The sequence below is a fragment of the Nyctereutes procyonoides genome, unplaced genomic scaffold (genome assembly GCF_905146905.1).
Source record: "Nyctereutes procyonoides isolate TBG_1078 unplaced genomic scaffold, NYPRO_anot_genome, whole genome shotgun sequence".
Taxonomy (NCBI): domain Eukaryota; kingdom Metazoa; phylum Chordata; class Mammalia; order Carnivora; family Canidae; genus Nyctereutes; species Nyctereutes procyonoides.
In genome coordinates, this window is record NW_026575052.1 from 66,482,971 (window position 1) to 66,503,355 (window position 20,385).

At 35.0% G+C, this 20,385-nt stretch overlaps 1 protein-coding gene across 2 annotated transcripts in view; it reads left to right on the top strand.

The window, feature by feature from the left end:
• STAM (signal transducing adaptor molecule) overlaps positions 1–20,385 on the top strand; it is a 79,191-nt gene that overhangs the window by 30,363 nt on the left and 28,443 nt on the right. For both annotated transcript variants that reach the window (XM_055332603.1, XM_055332604.1), the window contains 3 exons: positions 12,401–12,476; positions 12,558–12,653; positions 14,287–14,433. In XM_055332603.1, the coding sequence (XP_055188578.1) occupies positions 12,401–12,476; positions 12,558–12,653; positions 14,287–14,433 (319 nt within the window). The remainder of the gene's footprint in view (positions 1–12,400; positions 12,477–12,557; positions 12,654–14,286; positions 14,434–20,385) is intronic.

A 20,385-nucleotide genomic window follows, 5' to 3' on the forward strand; every position in this document is an offset into this window, starting at 1 on the left:
ATGATTTTTAGGGTACAGTTCCAGTGTATGAGTAAGTATTGAAAAATGCCTAACCAATGAGGTCATATGATAGACTGAAAAGTCTGTTTGTTTAGAATCAAGAGAAGTTTGAGAATGATGGTAGCAGTTTTCTTTAGCATGTCTTCACATAATGAATAGCTTTTATTTGTTCTAAATCATTTGTTTATATTCTCACATGAAAAATAAATGTGAGGGTAAGTGTTGATTATCCACAATATAAGTTAAAATTAAAATTCTGTAATTGACATCCAGATTAATTTGTATTGTTACTTTGTTTCTGAACTGTCTTTGCTTAGCTTTGGGCAGAGATAGAGTTGACTGAATGTGGAAAACATGATATAACTTGGTTAAGGGATTATTTAGATGATAAATCTTTGATTTATTCCTATAGGATTAGAAGGATATATAGTCATTACTGACATTTTGTGAAGAATACAAATATAAGCCTTTGGAAAAGAGTTTGCTAAAAATACTTTTCATTTTGTCTGTATTGCCTTGTCTTAGACCTGGGCTGTCTGTGACTATTTCTGTTTTTCACCTGAAGGTTGATGTAGTATTTTCAGATTTTTTTAAAGGGAAAAGTAGTCTCTGACCCAGACATCTTCAATTACATAGAGGAACACATTTCTTCCAATATATAGTATGATAATCATATCTTCAAGTTATAAGCCTTAATTTTCAGAATCTTCCAAGTGCTCTTTTAAGAATAATAGCCATCATTTACTGATGACTTATTATTTGTCAAGTCTTGTTTAAGTTCTTTAGAAACATTTTATATAATTATCACAGCCCTAGGTACTATAGGTTTTTCCAGTTTACAAATGGAATATAATTCATATTTAGGATTAAATATAATTAGGGGAAATCCCAAGAGGAATAAAATTAAAGGATTTTTTGTAAAGTGTGATCTTGGTTTTCATGTCTTTTTTACTTTACATTGTGGACTTATTTTTAGTTGGTTTCATTCTCTCTGCATCAGTCATTTTTTCTTTTATATGACAAAACAGTGAGTACTAGCTGGGTATCGTGCTTTGTGTATGCAGTGGTAAATAAAACAACAAAGCCTTTGTCATCAGCTGTGGTGACGGTCTGCTAGTGGAAGGTAGAAATAAATAGGTAGACAGATAACAAGCCAAAATAGTGCTTTAGTGGAGAATAAAAGGGGAGACCTACTTAGATTTTTTGATGGAGGCCCAGTGTGAAAGGGTAACATTTATGATTTTAAAGTTGAGAAGAATCCAAGAGCTGAAAGCAGAGGCCCCAGGCAGAGGAAATAATACCTAAGTGAATCCTACAAGAGAGAAAATGGTTGGTGCTAAGAACTTCAAAGATACAGAGTAGTGAGAACAGAGGTGAGTTGCCCTAAATGAGAGTTGAATATAAGAGTGAATGAGTTAGGAAAATCGAAGTCATAGTTGGAATGGTTAAAATTGAGATTATAGAGTTTTCATTTCCTGGTAATGGCGTGGTCTAGGATGTGACCATGGCAGTTAATAAAGTGTGATGGAAGTTAAAAAGCCAAGATGTTGGGAACATCACTCATGTAGTAATTAACATCTCTGAGAGAATTAAAACAGAGGTAGTGTTGGAGAGAGTGGCAATGAGCTAGGAGTTAAAATCCTTGAGGGATGAAGAGGTAATTGAGGACTTTTTTTTGTTTTTTAGAGAGAGAGAGAAGGGAGAATGTCAGGCAAATTCCATGCCCATCACAGAGCCCAAGGGATACTGGATTCCACAACTTGGAAATCCTGATTTGAGCCAAAAACAAGAGTTGGGTACTTGACTGAGCAATGCAGGCACCCCACGTGAGTTTTTTTTTTTTTTTTTAATAAGTGCAGTTAGAAGATAGTCCCACCTGATGAGAGCTGGACTGTTAGGAAAGAGGGAGGGAGAATGAATAGGAAGTAGTAGTGGAAGCAAAGAAGACCCTTATCTTGTACCGACCTATTATAGTGGGAATAGTATCCTCCCTGGAGAGCCAGATTTCTGTAAAGCAAAAGGACTGAGGATTGGGGCTTTTGTTGACATTGGACTGTAAATTCTAGAGGACACAGTGCAGAAGTTTCAAAAGGGGGAAAGTAATACAAACGTAGAACTGTTTAATGATGGAAAGGCTAGTCTGGGAGCTTCTTGTAGGGACTGGTGTGAACAGGAATTATAGGCATGTATTCTCAAATTCTCAATTATTGGATAGTAGAGAAAGTAGGGTGTCCAAGACTTCCTTCTGACCTGTATGGATGGATCCTTGGAGGCCTAGGAAGAAGTGGTTGGGGCTTGTTTTTGACCCCAGTCCATAAAGGGAAGAGGCTTGAGGTGGGATAGTCTTTATTTCTGGTTTTTTTTTTTGTGCTTTAAAGATTTATTTATTTATTTGAGAGGAGAGAGAGAGAGAGAGAGCGCGCGCGCGCGAGAGCGAGCATGTGAGCATGCACATGTCCAGGGAGAGAGAGGGGCAGAGGGAGAGAGAATCTTAAGCAGACTCTATGTAGAGCATGGAGCTAGACTTGGGGCTTAATCCCATAGCCATGAGATCACAACCCGAGCCAAAACCAAGAGTCGGCCACTTAACTGACTATACCACCCAGGTGCCCCAGTCTTTCTGTTTGTTTACTTTAATTCCAGTTAATTGTTAATTAGCATACAGTATTATATTAATTTCAGATGTATATGTTATATTAATTTCAGATGTATAGTAATTCAGCACTTTTCCTACATCACCCTGGGCTCATCATGTGTTAGTTTTATATTAGTTAAAAGGCTCACTTTATCCTATGCAAAATTAAACATAATTTTTTATGTTCAAGAGATTTTTACATTTCCTTTTCTGTGAACTGTATATATCCTTTCATTTTTTGAAGTCTTTGATACAGTAGGGGCATATCTTGTCTATATTTTGAGTTGTGTGTGTCTGTGTGTATACACACACATATATGTATTGCATTATTCTTTTTACTTTGTTCTTTTTCCATTTAGAAGTTTTAATTTGTTATGTAGGTAAATTTATCAGTCATGGTTTGCAGAATTTTAGTGGAATTAACTCATTCTGGTGGAATTAACTCATTTTTCTTTATGGTTTCATTTTTTAATTTCATAATTAGTTGACTGGTTTTTGAATACAGTTTTAGATTTACAGGAAAATGGAGCAGACAGTATAAAGAAATCTATATATCCCCCCTATTCTTCACATACAGCTGCCCCTGTTATTAACACCTTCATTGTATAGTACATGTGTTACAAGAAATGAACCAATATTGATATGTTATTATTAACTGAAGTCCATTGTTTCCATTAAAGCTCATTTTAGTACAGTTTTATGGATTTTGACAAATCTTTAATGATCTGTATCATTAAAATATCACACAGAATAGCTTCACCATCTTAAAAATGTTTTATGCTCCACCTATTCATTCCTCTCCTTTCTTTCTCTTCACTTCTGACAGTATATTTTTTAACTGCTTTTTTAATGTTGCCTTTATCAAAATGTTGTATAATCATGATCATATAATATGTAGGCTTTTCAGACTAGCTTGTTTTACTTAGCAAAATGCATCTAAGCTTCATCTGTGTCCTTCCGTGGCTTGATAGCTCATTTCTTTTTATTTCTGAATAATACTCCATTATATGGATGTACTATATATCATTTTTACATTCACCTATTGAAGGACATCTAGATTCCTTCCAGTTTTTGGTAACTGAATAAAGCTGCTATGAAATACATTCATGTATAGGTTTTTTCTGTGGGGACATAGGCTTTCAACTCAGTTGGGTAAATACCTAGGATCATGGTTTGGAAGACTGATTAGCTTTGTGAGAAACTGCCAAACTGTCTTCCAAAGTCTCTGTATCTGTGGTTACATTTTTTTACATTTAAATCTTTGCTCTTTTTGGAATATCCTCTTATGTAATATGAGGTATGGTTCTAACTTTATTCTTTTCTGTTTGGCTACCCAAAATTCCAGTGACGTTTACTGAATAGTACATCTTTTTCTTTTCTGATTTGAAATACTGCCTTTATGTATGATACTCCCACTATGTATGACCAGTGTATTTTTTGAACTTTATCTTTTGTCCTATTTGTACATGTGTATACATGTGCTGCTACCACATGGTTTCAATTATTAAAGCCATTTCAGTATTTGACAGGGCTAAATTTCCTCTTTTTTGTCCTCCTAAGAGTTTTTCTAAATACTCCTTCCCCTTTCTACTTCCCCAGATAAACTTTGGGATTGGCTTGACTAGTCTAAAAACAAAATTGTTTCTTTTAAATTGACTTAGTTTTAAATTAATTGTCTTTATGATATTAAATGTTCTTATCCAAGAATAGAACATATCTTTGTATCTTTTAGTAGTGTTGTGAAATTCCTCTTACAAGTCTTGAATATTTTTGGTAAAGTTTCTTATGAGATATTTTGTCCTTTTGCCACTGTTTAAGTGGAGTCTTTCTTTTACTGGTTGTTTGAAAGGAATTTTCTTTTTTCATCGGTGGACTGTATTATAAATTCTGTGTATCCCGAAGAGAATGATCCATTTTAAGGCAGGAAATTTAGATGATGATTCAGGGAAAAGGGGGGATAGTAGCAGGAGCCAAGTCCTTGACTAGGGTAGGGTTCTGACTCAGTTTCATTTTTTCATCTTTACTTGCCCTAGACAGTGATTTTACTTTTGTATTTTACTACAATTTTTAAAACACGATGTATTTTATGGCTAGGACCTATAGAATCCTCGTGACTATAGAGATGGTTTCACAGATAGGGAAACTAAAGCCCTGAGATTTTAATGTGACTTCCAAAAGTAGTAGCATAAGCAAAATTTTAAGTCAGGTTTTTACTCCCAATCTTTTTTTTTAAATTTATTTATGATAGTCACACAGAGAGAGGCAGAGACACAGGCAGAGGGAGAAGCAGGCTCCATATGCACCGGGAGCCCGACGTGGGATTCGATCCCGGGTCTTCAGGATTGCGCCCTGGGCCAAAGGCAGGCGCCAAACCGCTGCGCCACCCAGGGATCCCTTTTACTCCCAATCTTATGTTTATTTCTCACTTATCTCTGTTACATTCTTAAGTGCCTATAATGAACAGTTATTTGAAAGTTAAAATCATGAATCAAGACATGCCAATTTGATATTGAAGTTTTGAGTGCTTCCTTTCTCTCCCATGTATTATATTACATTGTATTTTGCTTGACAGAGATATGCCTTAGTGTTATATGGTCTAGGAAACTCAAAATATCCTCATACTGAATTTAAGTATGTAGTAACTTATCTTTTTATTAATCCTCAATATGTAGTATGTAGAAGTTTAATTTACCTACTTTTCTGCTGAAGTCTTTTGGAATCATGAACTTGTTTTGTTTTAATCTAAATTCAGTTTGCCAACATATAACATCCAGTCCTCATCACATCATGTGCCCTCCTTAATGTTTGTCACCCAGTTACCCCATCATCCCACCCACCTCCCCTTCTGGAACCTTTTGTTGAACTTGTTCCTTATATAGCCAGATAACATCATTTGTATACTGAATTCATGTTCCATCAGTCATCTCACGAAAAACACCTACTTTACAAGCTCAAAGTCAAGAATTTGAAATTTGTGCTCAGTGTTTCACCCTTTTTGCCCTTGTGTAGACTGTGTTTTATGTAAACTGTATTATAGATCAAATCTATCTTTTCAATATGTCATAGAATATACAATTATTTGCTTCAGTTCTGATTGCTTTCCTATTTTATATTAGAGTTCAAGTTACTCTCTTGCTTTTATGCTTTTAAAGGCATCCTCTACATTAGACTCTTCTCTGTATTCAAGGAAGGTTTTTATTATCTGTTAATTGAAAAAAAAATTAAGATTTAAATTCCTCTATCTTTTAGTGTGTGCCTGCTAGGTACTACCGTATACTAAGTCCTATAAAAGCTGTTTGTACACGTTTAGCCTTTCACCACTACACAATATAGATAAATGTAAATCCTTGAAAGGTTAAGTTGTAAAGCATTTTTTAGAGTGTGTAAAGTGACAGTTTAGAGGTCAGATCATTCTAGTCTAAAATAATTTGAAAGCTAAAGTTGTAAAAGTAATTTGATAGAAGAACAAACTAGAATTAACGTTGTTGAAGTTCTCTATGTCCCTGGGACAATTCTCAAAGTATTGGAATATAACATAACTGATCAGGAAGCGTTAAAATTCCCTTTCAGGATGAGGTCTGTCAAGCTTCAGATCTTTTCTACTTTTTCTACTGTATTGTAGCTCTGCTTATGTCTAGCATTAGTTCTCAGCCTGGGTAATATGTTTATATTAGGGATGGTTTTCATTGTCAACATATGAGGGTTAGGTGGGGCATAGGGATGTGATACTCCAGATAGTCTTATACTATAAAGAATTTTCTGCCCTGAGCACATAATAGTGCTTCTATTTAGAAATCTACTGCTAGTGTCTTTGTACTTTTTCATTCCTGCTTCATAGGTGATGAGAAGTTAGCTATGCAAGCACTTTAATTAACTGTGTTACACATTATTATTACTATTTTTTCTTTTTTTAAATATTTGCAATATTTTAAGGAAAATAACCTATTCTTTTGTCAGGTTCCATGAGGGGGATAATGAAGAAGTAGTGTCCTCATTTTGAAAAGTGTATTGGTCTAAGGTCATTGATTGACTTAGAAATAGATGCAGGAGTTAGAATTTAAATTTACTGTTTTTTCAATGGTAATAATTTCCTTAAGGATATAAAACCTTATCACAGTTTAAGTTACTATTTTTATGATACAAAATACTTCTCAAATGAAAAGTAGAAGAGTGGGACATAATTGAAATAAGGGTATTTTTAAAAAAATTTTATAAAGCACAAGATGTCACAAAACTTGACTGCTTTATCCAGCAAAATATTTCTTACTTTTTCCATATGTATTAATGGAAAGACCTTTTAGGTAATCCCACTAACTGGTGACTAGGAGACTAGTGTTGAGCTATTTATCTGTCATAACTGTACAGCAACATGCTTGTAAGTAGGTGGACATTTATAAGTAATGAACAGTTTTGGAAATTAACTTGAGGCTGTTTAAAGAGATTTGAAATTTCATTATCTTTGAAAAGAGAGTTGTAGAAATGTGAAATTAGCTTTAGTTTTCCTTCATCTTCTGACAACTGATATGAGCTGCATCATATGCATGTTTATCTTACTGTGTTTAACTGTATTGTTTGTAGCCCCCTCAAATTGAATTTTTCCAGAAGGCTTGTCCCTGCTCTCCATTTAGTGAGCTTATTATGTGCTATCTCCCCATTACAGTTTTCATTTTCTTATAGAGTGTGAATAGCTCACTGTACTGAGTGTGATTCTTGCTCAGTGTATGCATATTTTAAACATCATGGCCCTATATGAAAGCCACCTTCTTTAATGGAGGCTCAAAATAACAGTTTTGCTTTAATAATTGAGGAAAAGTTGCCTATATTGAGCATATTTGAGAGATGGCAGAGTATGTTTTCCAACAGGTAACTCCTTGATCAAGAGAAATTGGCTAATTACAATTTTCACCTGTGCCCTGACGTTGGAAACACACCCCAGGAAATGGTACTCTTCCCCTATATTTTACAGTGGTGAGATTTGTGCTGTGCCCATTTCTCACTTGGTAGGTTAAGAGCAACAAAGTTATTTTGGGGTTGGAAAACTGGGAAAGGTGAAAATTTTCCCTTTCCCTGTTCTTATCCCTATCCCTGACCCCAATCTTTTTGTTTTCCCATCTCAATATAAGGAAAAGAGGATATGTCTTACAAAAAGTTTTAAAATACCAAAATGGAATTTTGAGAAGGTTTTTGCAAGAGACTGCAGAGGTTGGGTAATGGGAATCATTGGTAGACTCTAATGCACATGCACATTTTATCTTTAGCATGTATTTTTACAAAATACTTCATTTATGTTTATTACCATCAATTACCTTACTCCTGTGCTCCTCCCAGCACTACTTAATCTGCATTTTTCCCCTTATTTTGATCTTATTGTAATTCTTTTTTTTATCTTATTGTAATTCTAAGGCAAGATTTTATGAAAGGATGTACATTTTTCTCATAGAAAACTAATTCAGTGGAAGACATACAGGAGTTGGTAATAAATAGAGCTTGAAGGGAAGATTATTTGATTATTCTAAATACTAAGTATTGTACAACAGTGAAAAGTAGTGTTTTTCCATACTTAGCTTGTTGACTTTTTATTCAGCATTGACCTTGTTCAAGGCATTATTTTAGGCAGCATTCAGAATGAAAATTTTTACCTTTAGTCACTGGTGAGCAGCATCAGCTAAATAATTCCTGTTTTTGTTTCCTCAAACAAAAACATAATTGAGAACATAATTATGTACCATGGGTAAGGAGTAGGGAGCCAAGGGTGAGCAGTGTAGCCCTGGATCCCATCTTCAGGAACTCTTTTTTTTTTTTTTTTTAAGATTTTATTTATTTATTCATGAGAGACACACTGAGAGAGCAAGGCAGAGAGAAGCAGGCTTCATGCAGGGAGCCTGATGTGGGACTTGATCCCGGGTCTCCAGGATGACGCCCTGGGCTGCAGGTGGCACTAAACCGCTGTGCCACTGGGGCTGCCCATTCAGGAACTCTTAAGATGAGGAGATAAACAGTTAAGGCAATTTTATTAAAATTTTATTAAAAAAAAAAGATGAAAAGCCAACCCAAACAATTGTAAATAATACAATAGTGTTTAAAGCTAACAGCTATCAGCACACTTTGTTATAGGTGATTCTAATTATCTATTGCTACATAACAAACCAATGTAAGACTTAGTGGCTTAAATGAGCATTTATTATCATCTTTTTTTTTAATAAATTAATTTTTATTGGTGTTCAATTTACCAACATACAGAATAACACCCAGTGCTCATCCCGTCAAGTGTCCCCCTCAGTGCCCGTCACCCTATTATCATCTTCATGGTTCTGTGGGTTAACAGCTGGGCACTTTTTGTTTGAGGTCTCTCATGAACTTGCAGTTACCTAACGGCTGGGACTGGAGTCCTCTGAAGCCCTGATTGGGTTGGATGTTCTTATATGGCTGGCAGTCAACTGGGATCTCAACTGGAGCTCTCAGTTGAAATAGTTGCCAAGGCTTATGTGTGGTATGAGTTTCTTACAGAGTAGTAGTACCTGGGATCCCAGAGGGAGCAGCCTAAGTGTAAGTGTTCTAAGAGTTGTAGGTTGTATTATACATAGCTTTTTTTTTTAAAGATTTTATTTATTTATGTATTTGAGGGAGAGAAAGAGAGCAAGCATGAGGGGTGAGGGTAGGGGCAGAGGGAGAGTGAGAAGCAGACTCCCTGCTGAGCAGGGAGCCCAATGTGGGGCTCAGTCACAGGACCCGGGGATCACTACCCAAGCTGAAGGCAGAAGCTTAACCGACTGAGCCCCTACATAGCTTTTTATGAACTATACATTTCAGAATATCACTTTCACTACATTCTGTGGATCAAGCATGTCACTGGGGTCAGCCCACATTTAAGAGGAAGATTATTAAACTGTACCTCTTTATGGGAAGTGGTAAGGTCACTTTGTAGAAAAGCATGTGGAAAGGGAGTTATTGTGGTTATCTTTGGAATACATAACTTGCCACAGAGGCCTGGTCTGTAAATATTGAATGACAGCTTTGACCTAGATAACAAAACAATGAGTATATCATTAGAACAAAACAGTGGATCCTTAGTAAACAAAATAGTTCCAGTTTTGATACTTGAGATACACAGTCATTAGGAACTTGAATGGCAAAATGTGGTGTGAGGGTCCTTTACTACTATCATCTAACATTTGTTTATGACTTTTACATAGAAAATTATTATGTATTGAAAGAGTTCTACCCATTTGTAAATATTTGTAAATAAGAACAGAACAGCTAACATGTCATAAAGATTTAGGTAGTCATAAAGATTTAGTTTCATGGTGACCTTTCATGGTTTTGTTTTATATACATGACTTGGTAAAACTTAGCTTATGAAAATTCATAAAAGCAAAAGTGAAGATGACAGTATAATGTTAGTTAATGAAGGCATTATCAGCAGTTATTTGCTATCTGTTGAATATTTTTTTCACAGTGTAATTTGTAATTTACATGGAGATGGTGATTCAGTGTGACAGTTTTGGTGACCAAACTGGTTTAATCATAGGGTCAGTATCCTTTAGCACTGATAGAAATGTAAGGTACTATATGTAGAGGGCTCTTGCTTTCTGGGTACTTTTTTCCAATAAGATGAATGAGCAAGAATAAAAGTTTTATTAATTCACTGTTAGATCAAAGGAGTGACTGTTGATAAAATTTGTTTAAAGAATATATGCTTTTCAGAATTGCCTTAAGAGCTTCAAGTGCTGCAGCTCTGTTTTCTGTGGGAAACTGGAAAAGTGTGAATTGCAAAAGAAAGCACAGTAGCATGGCTCTGTGGTATTTGTGTCTGAAGGTTAAGAAGGGTTCACGCCTTAATTTTTATTTACCTTTGAGCATGAAGTAGCTTAAGTTTAGTAGTTGTAACTTCACATGGTAACCGAATGACTGAGTGGTATGGTGGGAGACAAGTAGAGTAGAGAGGATTTGATAGAAAAGAGGCCCCTCTTAAAGCTCTACTTTCTTTGAAACCCATAGTAGTTTGTTGAGGTGGATTGAAATAATACCTATGGATAATGAAACTGAATTTGATGCTTTATTTCACCAGAACTGACATATGCCAAGGCAGCTGTGTACATTCCTAAAAAGTCTGTCTTGTGGCTGGTCTATTTGAGAAAAAGTCATTAGAAGCCACAGTCACGTGAAAGTATAAGTATCCCCTGCTTCTGGAAGTTTTGTATTATGCCACTTCGCTCTCATGGAAGGACCTTCATTAGTACCTGTTTACCTTAACTAAAAGAGATTTGAAGGGTATTTTCACTGTATTAAAAAAGGCCAGAAGTGAAAATGGCGTTCAGTTTTTCTTTGCGCTGTTTTAGAGATAGCGCACCCCGGTAGCAGCAAAAGTAGCGACTCCCAGCTCTATTCTGGGGAGCTACACTCAGCATCTCAGCATCAAGCCACCATAGTTTTGAACTGTGTCTGTGAGCATCTGCTTTATTTTGACTTACTTTGTGCATCCATTAGTAAGACGTGTCCTAAGGTATCAGAAAAGCCTAAGAGAAGTTATGTTTGGGGCCTGGGAATGCTAAAAACATTTTCTTTATGAATTAGTGGTAATTGCTTCTTCCCTTTAGGCTTACACAATTAGTAATAGTAATAACAAGTAACTAAATCTGTGGAACACCTATGTGTTTAGGTTCTCAAAAAATATTTCTTTTAAGATTTTATTCATTCATTCATGAATGACACACAGAGAGAGGCAGAGACATAGGCAGAGGGAGAAGCAGTCTTCCCACAGGAGTCAGATGCAGGACTTGATTCCAGGACGTCGGGGTCACAATCTGAGCAAAGGCAGACGCTCAACAACTGAAGTTACATTGAATTAACTCCTTATGGCTTGTTTTTAGCTTGTTTTAGGATGGATTTAGAGTAGTCTTTTGGGATAGGTTAGTCCCAGTACTAAGGCCTAAACTCCGTGTATCCAGTGAATGCTCTAGATTATTTAGCAAGGACTCTCCATTTTGATATGAACTCTGACAACTGTGTGAGCTTTGGGAACTCTTTGAGTATATAGTTTGCAGTCACTTTTTGTCCAGCCTTATGAAGGTTTTAATCTATGCATCTGTGGCATAGGTAGACCTAAGTGGACTCCTATGTAGGTATCCAGAACTATTTCTTCATATAGCTCATTTTACTCTGTCTTACAAATTTTAGCTTCCTCAGCCTCCCTGAATTCTGATTTCTGTCCTTTCAACTCAGTGAAATCATCATCATTCTCTTCTTGGGATCACCTCTACACGAATATCCAGAAACTGCCTTTAGGCAGAAAGCCTGTACTGATAGCTGGAAAGTGCTTCTGAATGAAAAGTTGGGGCTTAATAATTAATAATTTCTTCTTAGAGATCATTCAGCACTGCCTGTGACCTAATTTCACAGTGACCTGAGTGTATATTTTAAATATATTTTTCCAGTTTTCTCATTTGTAGCAGGAGTATAGGTCTAATTCAGTTTATTCCATCATAACTAGAAGTGGAAGTTTGGGTCTATCATTTCATTTTCAGAACTTTTTCACCTATAAGTAGGTGAAATGACTAATCTATGATTGCTAAGGAAAAGAGCCTGTTAATTTTGTTTGAAAAATTTAAAGGAACTTCTTAGTGTACAGTTTAGTTATGTCATTAATAGAAATTAGACCTCTCTACTATAGTCTACCTTTTGTATAGGAGTCTGTTGCCTATTACAGTTAAGAGGGGAAAAGCCTGGGTATACTACTAATTGATTGTTATATTTCTTATTTTTCAGACCTAAAGATTGTCTTCGATCTATTATGAGGAGAGTGAACCATAAAGATCCTCATGTTGCTATGCAAGCTCTGACTGTAAGTGATTTCATTTTAAGTTTTACCACAAAGTAAACTGCTAAAAGTGAGCCATTTTAACTTGTGATTTTCTACTTTTAGCTTCTAGGAGCATGTGTATCAAACTGTGGCAAAATTTTTCATTTAGAAGTATGTTCAAGAGATTTTGCTAGTGAAGTAAGCAACGTATTAAACAAGGTAAGGAACATTATTTTTAGATATGAATGAACACAATTGTCTTCCTGTATTTCATTGTTCAGTTTTTCACATTTTAAATCACAAATGACTGGTCTGTACTTTATTTTTTTTTTTAAATCCTTCCTAGGCTGTGTCTATCCAATATGTAAGTAAGGTAAATGCTATTTTGCTGAAGAGACTACAAGTTTATATAGTTAGAGAATTATTTTTGCTGTTTTAACCAGATTAGAGTATATTTAATCTGTTTTATCATTCCTTTCATCTAATAAGAAAATACATGTATTTCTCTATCTGATTAAATAAAACCAGTCTATTTTAGTCACAGTTTTTGTAACCTTTTGTGTAGCCACGGAGGTATTTTCCCAATGTGAGCTGTTCAGAAATACTGCCAAAGTATGACACTATTTTCATTGTGATACAAGAAAGGCCACTATCTCACCATGACAGGATTTTAATGTTATGCTTTTCATTTAACTGGATGTGCAATAAAGAATTCCATTTATGAAAAAAAAAGAATTCCATTTATGCAATTCAAGGAATTAAAAGAATTTAAGTTTCTAAGTAACATGTGAGTTTTTCCAGTAAAAATTTATGCATTGTGAAGGTAATTATTTCTGACTCTTTTGGGAGGAGGAGAGAGGATGGGATATTATATAATCAGGAAAAATTTTAAGATGTTAAGAGGGAAAATACCTCGTGTTTTTGGGGGAAAAAATGATTCTTTCTAGGTTTTAGTAGAAAACAGTCCAGAAATGAGATAAAAGTTTATTTACATAATTTTTACAGAATTTCTGTACTTTGTTTTCGAGTATGATTATGTGTTCTTTTCCTTTTTTGCTTTATTCAATTATATTTAGATATTTTCCACTAATTAATAACTATTCTTTTAATGACCTGAATGTCCATCAAAATGTATGACTGTTTATGAAGAGATTTTAGTATATAGTGTTTTCTGTAATTTAATTGAAGATGAGATATTCGAACTTGTAGTTAGTAGCATGAACAACTATTTTGAAAAGCAAACAGCTACATATAAGAGAAAGGATTTCTTTATTTTCCAAATGTTTTATAGTGAACATACTGATTTTATACTTGAGGGAGAGATGTTATTTTGAAGAAATGAAGTTTCTAGAAAAATTGACATATAGTGGACCACAAACCAGGTCTCAGATAATTAGATAACTTGGAAAAAATACACAGGCATAGTTTTAAAAGTCAGGGATTAGGAATAAAGGAACTGTCATTTTTTTTCTTTTTCTTTTTGTCTGCAAAATAACCAAAACAAAGCAGACTACTTTTCTTTGTCTTCTTGATGTACAAAGCTCAGTTAGTTGCAAAATACTCTAAAAAGTTCCATCACTCTGATGTCCAAAATAAGTTAATACATACTTAATGTTTTACTTTGACATAAGGTATGTATGTTGGTATCATCTATTGTTTCATAGTGTGAAAAAACTTATTTATGGTAATCAACTCTGTTTTCTTATTGTATCATCTATAGCTAGGGGTAATTTGTGATTTAAAAAATATCTACAAAACATCTTCAGCACTTTATAGTTTTATATTTAATATATCTGTGTTAAAAGATTAGCCAGGAAATTAGTAGTTTTTATTAAATTTTTTCTTTTTTCAGGGTCATCCTAAAGTCTGTGAAAAATTAAAGGCTCTTATGGTTGAATGGACAGATGAATTTAAGAATGATCCACAGCTTAGTCTAATATCTGCAATGATTAAGAACCTTAAGGAACAAGGAGTTACGTTTCCAGCTATTGGTTCTCAGGTATTTTGTAAAGTTGCATGTGTCTTTAATGTAGCCACATTTATATGAATTTTTCTTTTCCCCCTCAAACCCAGGTAGTTTTTACTACTGCAAAGGATTTTTTTTAATAATCTTTTAATAATTTTTGTTAATAATCAGTGGTGCTGGAAAAATACAGGGGGAATATTAATGTGTTCTAACTTCCACCTTCCCACTCTTTCTCCTTCCTTGTAAATAAATTAGCATTTTACAATTTAAGATTTTTTTTTTTGAAAGATTTTATATATTTATTGACACAGAGAGGGGCAGAGACACAGACAGAGGGAGAAGCAGGCTCCATGAAGGGAGCCTGATGGTGGGACTCGATCCTAGGTCTCCAGGATCACACCCCAGGCTGCAGGCAGCGCCAAACCGCTGCGCCACTGGGGCTGCCCCAATTTAAGATTTTTTAAAGAGTTTTTAATAACATAGACAAAATTGCTTTATGATATTAGGTGGTACTGACAATCTTGTTAAATAGGCTTCGTGCTTTAATTTTGTCTACAAAGAATGACAGCTTAAAAATCAGGATATCCTTAAAATTTAAGGATGAGTTTAGAGGTTCTTTTGATTATGCAATTTAAGAATACTTGTATTAGAAATGAGAAGGAGATAAGGGAGTCAAGAGGAGAGAAGCACAAAAAGCCTCTTTTCCCTTAATAAGAGCTGACTGGTTTGTAAAGATGATTCAGTGAAAGGCTTAAATTTCCTTTCTGCCCCTTCCTCCTCCAATTTATGTGTAATGGGATCAATTTCTAATTTACGTTTTAAAGGAAAAATTGAAGGGTGTCTCATTTTTTTTTTCTATTCTGGGTAACCATCCTTTGGGATCTCCTGCTAATCTAGGGGACTTAAAATGTGTGGTAATTTACTATACTGCCTTTCCCTACTCCATTATTGGGACAGAATATCACAAGTGGTGTGAAAACACGCACAGAAAACTCTCTTTAGATTTCTTTCCCAAAGCACTCTTTTAGTTTATCTGAATATTCTTGAAGTGTGAAGATCCAAAAGTATGTTTGGGAGATGAAGGAAGGAAAGGATATTTTTCTTCTTACTTGAAAAAATTTGGCTTATGAATGGTTTTACAATGATGAAATATATCTTTAAGAAGTATTTATTCATAATTTGTAGCTGACTTTTTACTACTCTCAGAATAATTTCTAAAATCTGTATAATTAAGGAATAATTTTATGCAGAAAAATCTTCTAATGAATTCCTTGACAAAAGAGGCATTGTTTATTTATCAAAGGGTAGACTTGCAAAAAATCAGGAAGTATATTAATCATAAAGATGATTAATGAGATTGCAGTTTCTATGCCCTGAAAAGCTTTTCTTGAGCTTATTACTTCATCATCATCACATGAAAGTTTGTTAAAAATGCAGCATCTTGGGTGCCACTCTAGACCTATGGATTCATTATCTCTATTTTAACAAGCTCCCTGGATAATTCTGTGTGCACATTTAAGTTTGAGACATGCTGCTTTTGAGTACAACTTTCACTGTAGGTGAAAACTGCTTTTCAGGCCACAAAGGGATTTGTTCTAGTTAGAGAAGGAAGGAGAACTAATGACCCATGTGATATGTAGCTTTGTTTGGTTAACCTAGAATCTCAGATAGTTGTGTGAACAGCTTTAGGGATTCTCTAATCTACTGCCCTCATTTTACAGATGAGGAAACAGACCCAGAATGGTTAAGTGACTTCCCCAGGGCCACAGCTCGTAATTGACAGAGCTGGAACTAGAACACAGGCCTCCTGACTCTCAGTCCAGTGTTCTTTCCACTACACGATCCTGCCTTCCGTTTGATATAGAGGTTAGTGGATATGTGTCTGTCCGGACTAGGCTTCAAAGGACAAGAAGTGGAGTGAACACTGGCAAGAGCATTTATTTATTGACTGGTACAGAAGTTAGGTTACTCTCCTGTTCAAGAGGTTCAGGACACACATCAGCGATAGTAAAGAGTTACTTTTTTTCATCTGGAATGTTCTAAAGTATATGAAAACTAATTTTGTTGTAGTTATTATCTTCAGCCACAAGAAATACATAAAATGCATATAAAGTAAAATAGGATGAGGTAGAATGGTGATTTAAAAAACTAATATCTGATAGTTTATCATTGAAAACCATGCTTGTGAAGAACTTCATATTTAATGAAAAATGTATCTTGTAGGATCATCTCCACAAGTACCTCTAGATTTTAAACTCAGTTGCATAATCATTATTCATCTTGATCAGGCTAGATCTTTGTCAGCATACTTAACAGAAGCCTCCAAAAATAAAGGGAATTTTTAAAGTACATTTTTTCATCTAAGTACAGAAGAAAATAATATAAAAATAATAAGAAAAGTCATACTTAGTTAACTCATTCTCTTGCAGTTCTTGTAGCCCTAACTTGTGACATAGAGATAAAAGAAATGCTAGCACTGTGACTGTATTTGACTGACTACTAGTGTATGTATTGTTGCTGCACTTAGAACCCAGTAATAGGAAGGAATTTTAAAGAGTGCAGTTCAGGAATATAGGATAATATACTTATTTCTGCACTTTCTTCTCTTTTTTATTAAATTTTGACATAAAATATTTTATTAGTTTTAGGTGTACAACATAATGATTCAGTGTTTATGTACATTATGAAATGGTCACTTTAATAAGTCTAGTTATCTGCTACGATAGAGAGTTGTTAGAGTATTATTGATTCTCTGTGCTGTACATTATATCCCTCCATCTTAATTATTTTATAATTGGAAGATTGTATCTTGTTTTTTCCTTTTTTTTTTAAATAATAAATTTATTTTTTATTGGTGTTCAATTTACCAACATACAGAATAACACCCAGTGCTCATCCCGTCAAGTGCCCCCCTCAGTGCCCGTCACCCATTCACCCCCACCCCCCACCCTTCTCCCCTTCCACCACCCCTAGTTCGTTTCCCAGAGTTAGGAGTCTTTATGTTCTGTCTCCCTTTCTGATATTTCCCACACATTTCTTCTCCCTTCCCTTATATTCCCTTTCACTATAATTTATATTCCCCAAATGAATGAGAACATACAATGTTTGTCCTTCTCCGATTGACTTACTTCACTCAGCATAATACCCTCCAGTTCCATCCATGTCGAAGCAAATGGTGGGTATTTGTCTTTTCTAATGGCTGAGTAATATTCCATTGTATACATAAACCACATTGGAAGATTGTATTTTTTAATCCCCTTCACCTGTTTTGTCCATCACCTTCACCTGCCTGTTTGGTAGCCTTCAGTTTCTTTTCTGTATCTGAGTCTGTTTCTGTTTTGCTTTTTATATTCCATATAATACATGAAATCATACCATATGTTTTTCTCTGCTTGACTTATTTCACTTAGCATTATACCCTCTGGGTCTATACATGTTGTTGCAAATGGCAAGATTTTATTTTTTTATTATGGCTCAGTAATTTGTGTGTGTGTGTATGCGCGCGCGCGTGTGCTTCTGCGCACATGTACATGTATACCGCATCTTCTTTATCCATTCCTCTATGGGAGGACACTTAGGTTGCTTCCAGTCTTGGTTTTTGTACTGCAGTGAGCACAGGCGTGCATATGTCTTTTTTTTAGAATTGGTGTGTTTTTTTGTCTTTGGATTAGAAATCTAGAAGTTTTTCAGATAAAAACGAGAATTGCTAAATTTTATGATTGTTGTATTTTTAATTTGTTGAGGAAGAACCTACATACTCTTTTCCATAGTGGCTTTACCGGTTTACACTCCCACCAACAATGCAGGGGTTCCTTTTTCTCCACATCCTTGCTGACACTTATAATTTATTTTTTATACTAGCTATTCTGTCAGATGTGAAGTGATTGTCTCATTGTGGTCCTGATTTGTATTTTCATAATTGTTAGTGAATATCTCTTCATGTATGTCATCAGTATGTCTCTTTTGAGAAATGTCTATTTAGGTCCTCTCTCTATTTTAGATTGTATTTTTTTTTAAATACGGAGTTATATGAGTTCTTTAATATTTTTTGGATGTTAACCTCTTATCTGATATATAATTTATGAATCATCTCTCCTATTCAATAGGTTGCCATTTTGTTTTATTCATATTTCCCTTTGCTGTGCAAAAACTTCTTAGTTTGTTGTAGTTTCATTTGTTTATTTTTCCTTTTGTTGTCCTTGCCTGAGGAGATAGATCCAAAAAAATATAAGACCGATGTCAGGGGTTTGGCGCTTGCCTTTGGTCCAGGGCACAATCCTGGAGACCCGGGATCAAATCCCACGTCGGGCTCCTGGTGCATGGAGCCTGCTTCTCCCTCTGCCTATGTCTCTGCCTCTCTCTCTTGGGCTCCCAGTACATGGAGCCTGCTTCTCCCTCTGCCTATGTCTCTACCTCTCTCTCTCTCTCTCTCTCTCTCTCTGACCATCATTCATAAATCAATCAATCAATCAATCAATCAATCAATCATACATACATACATACCGAGGTCAGAGAGCTTTAACTACCTGTATTCTTCTAGGAGTAGTATGGTTTCCATCTTACATTTAAGACTTGAATCCATTTTGAGTTTATTTTTGTATGTGGTACAATAAAGTGGCCCAGTTTCATTCTTTTGCATGTAGCTGTCCAGTTTTGTCAACATTATTTGTTGAAGAAACTCATTTTCCTATTGTATATCTCTACTTTCTTTGTCATAGATTAATTGACCACAAGTATTATTTTATTTCTGGATTGTCTTTTATGTTCCATTGACCTGTGTTTCTGTTTTTGTGCTGGTACCATACTGTTTTGGTTATATTATAACTTCATAGTATATTTCGAAATCTAGGAGTGTGATATTCCCAGCTTTGTTTTTCTTGCTCAAGATTTTTTTGACTCTCTGGCATCTTTTGTAGTTCCATACAAATTTTAGAATTGTTTTAGTTCTGTGAAAAATATAATTGATATTTTGATGTGGATTACATTGAATCTGTAGATGTTTTGGGTAGTATGGACATCTTAGTAATATTCTTCCAATTCATAAGTTTGACATATTTCATTTATTTGGGTCATCTTCATTTGTTTTCATTATTGTCTTATAGTTTTCAGGGTACAGGTCTTTCACTTTCCTGGCTAAATTTATTACTAGGCATTTTATTCATTTTGATGGGGATTGTAAATGGGATTGTTTTCTTAATTTCTCTTTCTGATTGTCATTAGTGTATAGAAGTGCAACAGATTTCTGTATATTAATTTTGTGTTCTTCAGTTTTACTGGATTAATGTATTAGTTCTGATAGTTTTTCAGAGGAGTCTTTAGGATTTTCTATATATAGTACCATGTGATCTGCACATAGTGACAGTTTACTTCCATTACGATTTGGTTGTCCTTATCTTTCTTTTTTGGCTTGGTACAGTGTGCTTTACTGATGGTACGAGGTAGGGCTCTCTAAGCCTCTTTTCTTCTTCATGGTGTCTAGGATGAAAACTTTGTTGAGGTTGGGAGATTCTCCACATGTTGGGGGATGAGCTGGAGCAAGGACTCCATAGCAGTTGAGGGCTTCTCTCCTCTTGTGCTCTAGCGGGACCTGATACTCCTTGAAGGTCATGTGGACCATAAGGTGGTGGACCGCCCAGTTGCTTTGACCAAATTCTTTTTCGTAACAGGAAATGAGCTTGACAAAGTGGTCATTGGTGGCAATGCTTGCCCCAACGTTGAATTGGGAGAATAGGTGTCACTGTTAAAATGGCAGGAAACAACCTGGTCCTCAGTGCAGCCCAGCATGCCCTTGAAGGGGCTCTTCTCCCCATGAAGTAGTCCCTCTAACATTTCTTTTCTTTTCTTTTCTTTTCTTTTCTTTTCTTTTCTTTTCTTTTCTTTTCTTTTCTTTTCTTTTCTTTTCTTTTCTTTTCTTTTCTTTTTTAAAGGTTTTTACTCTTTTTTTTTTTTAAGATTTATTTATTTATTTATGATAGACATAGAGAG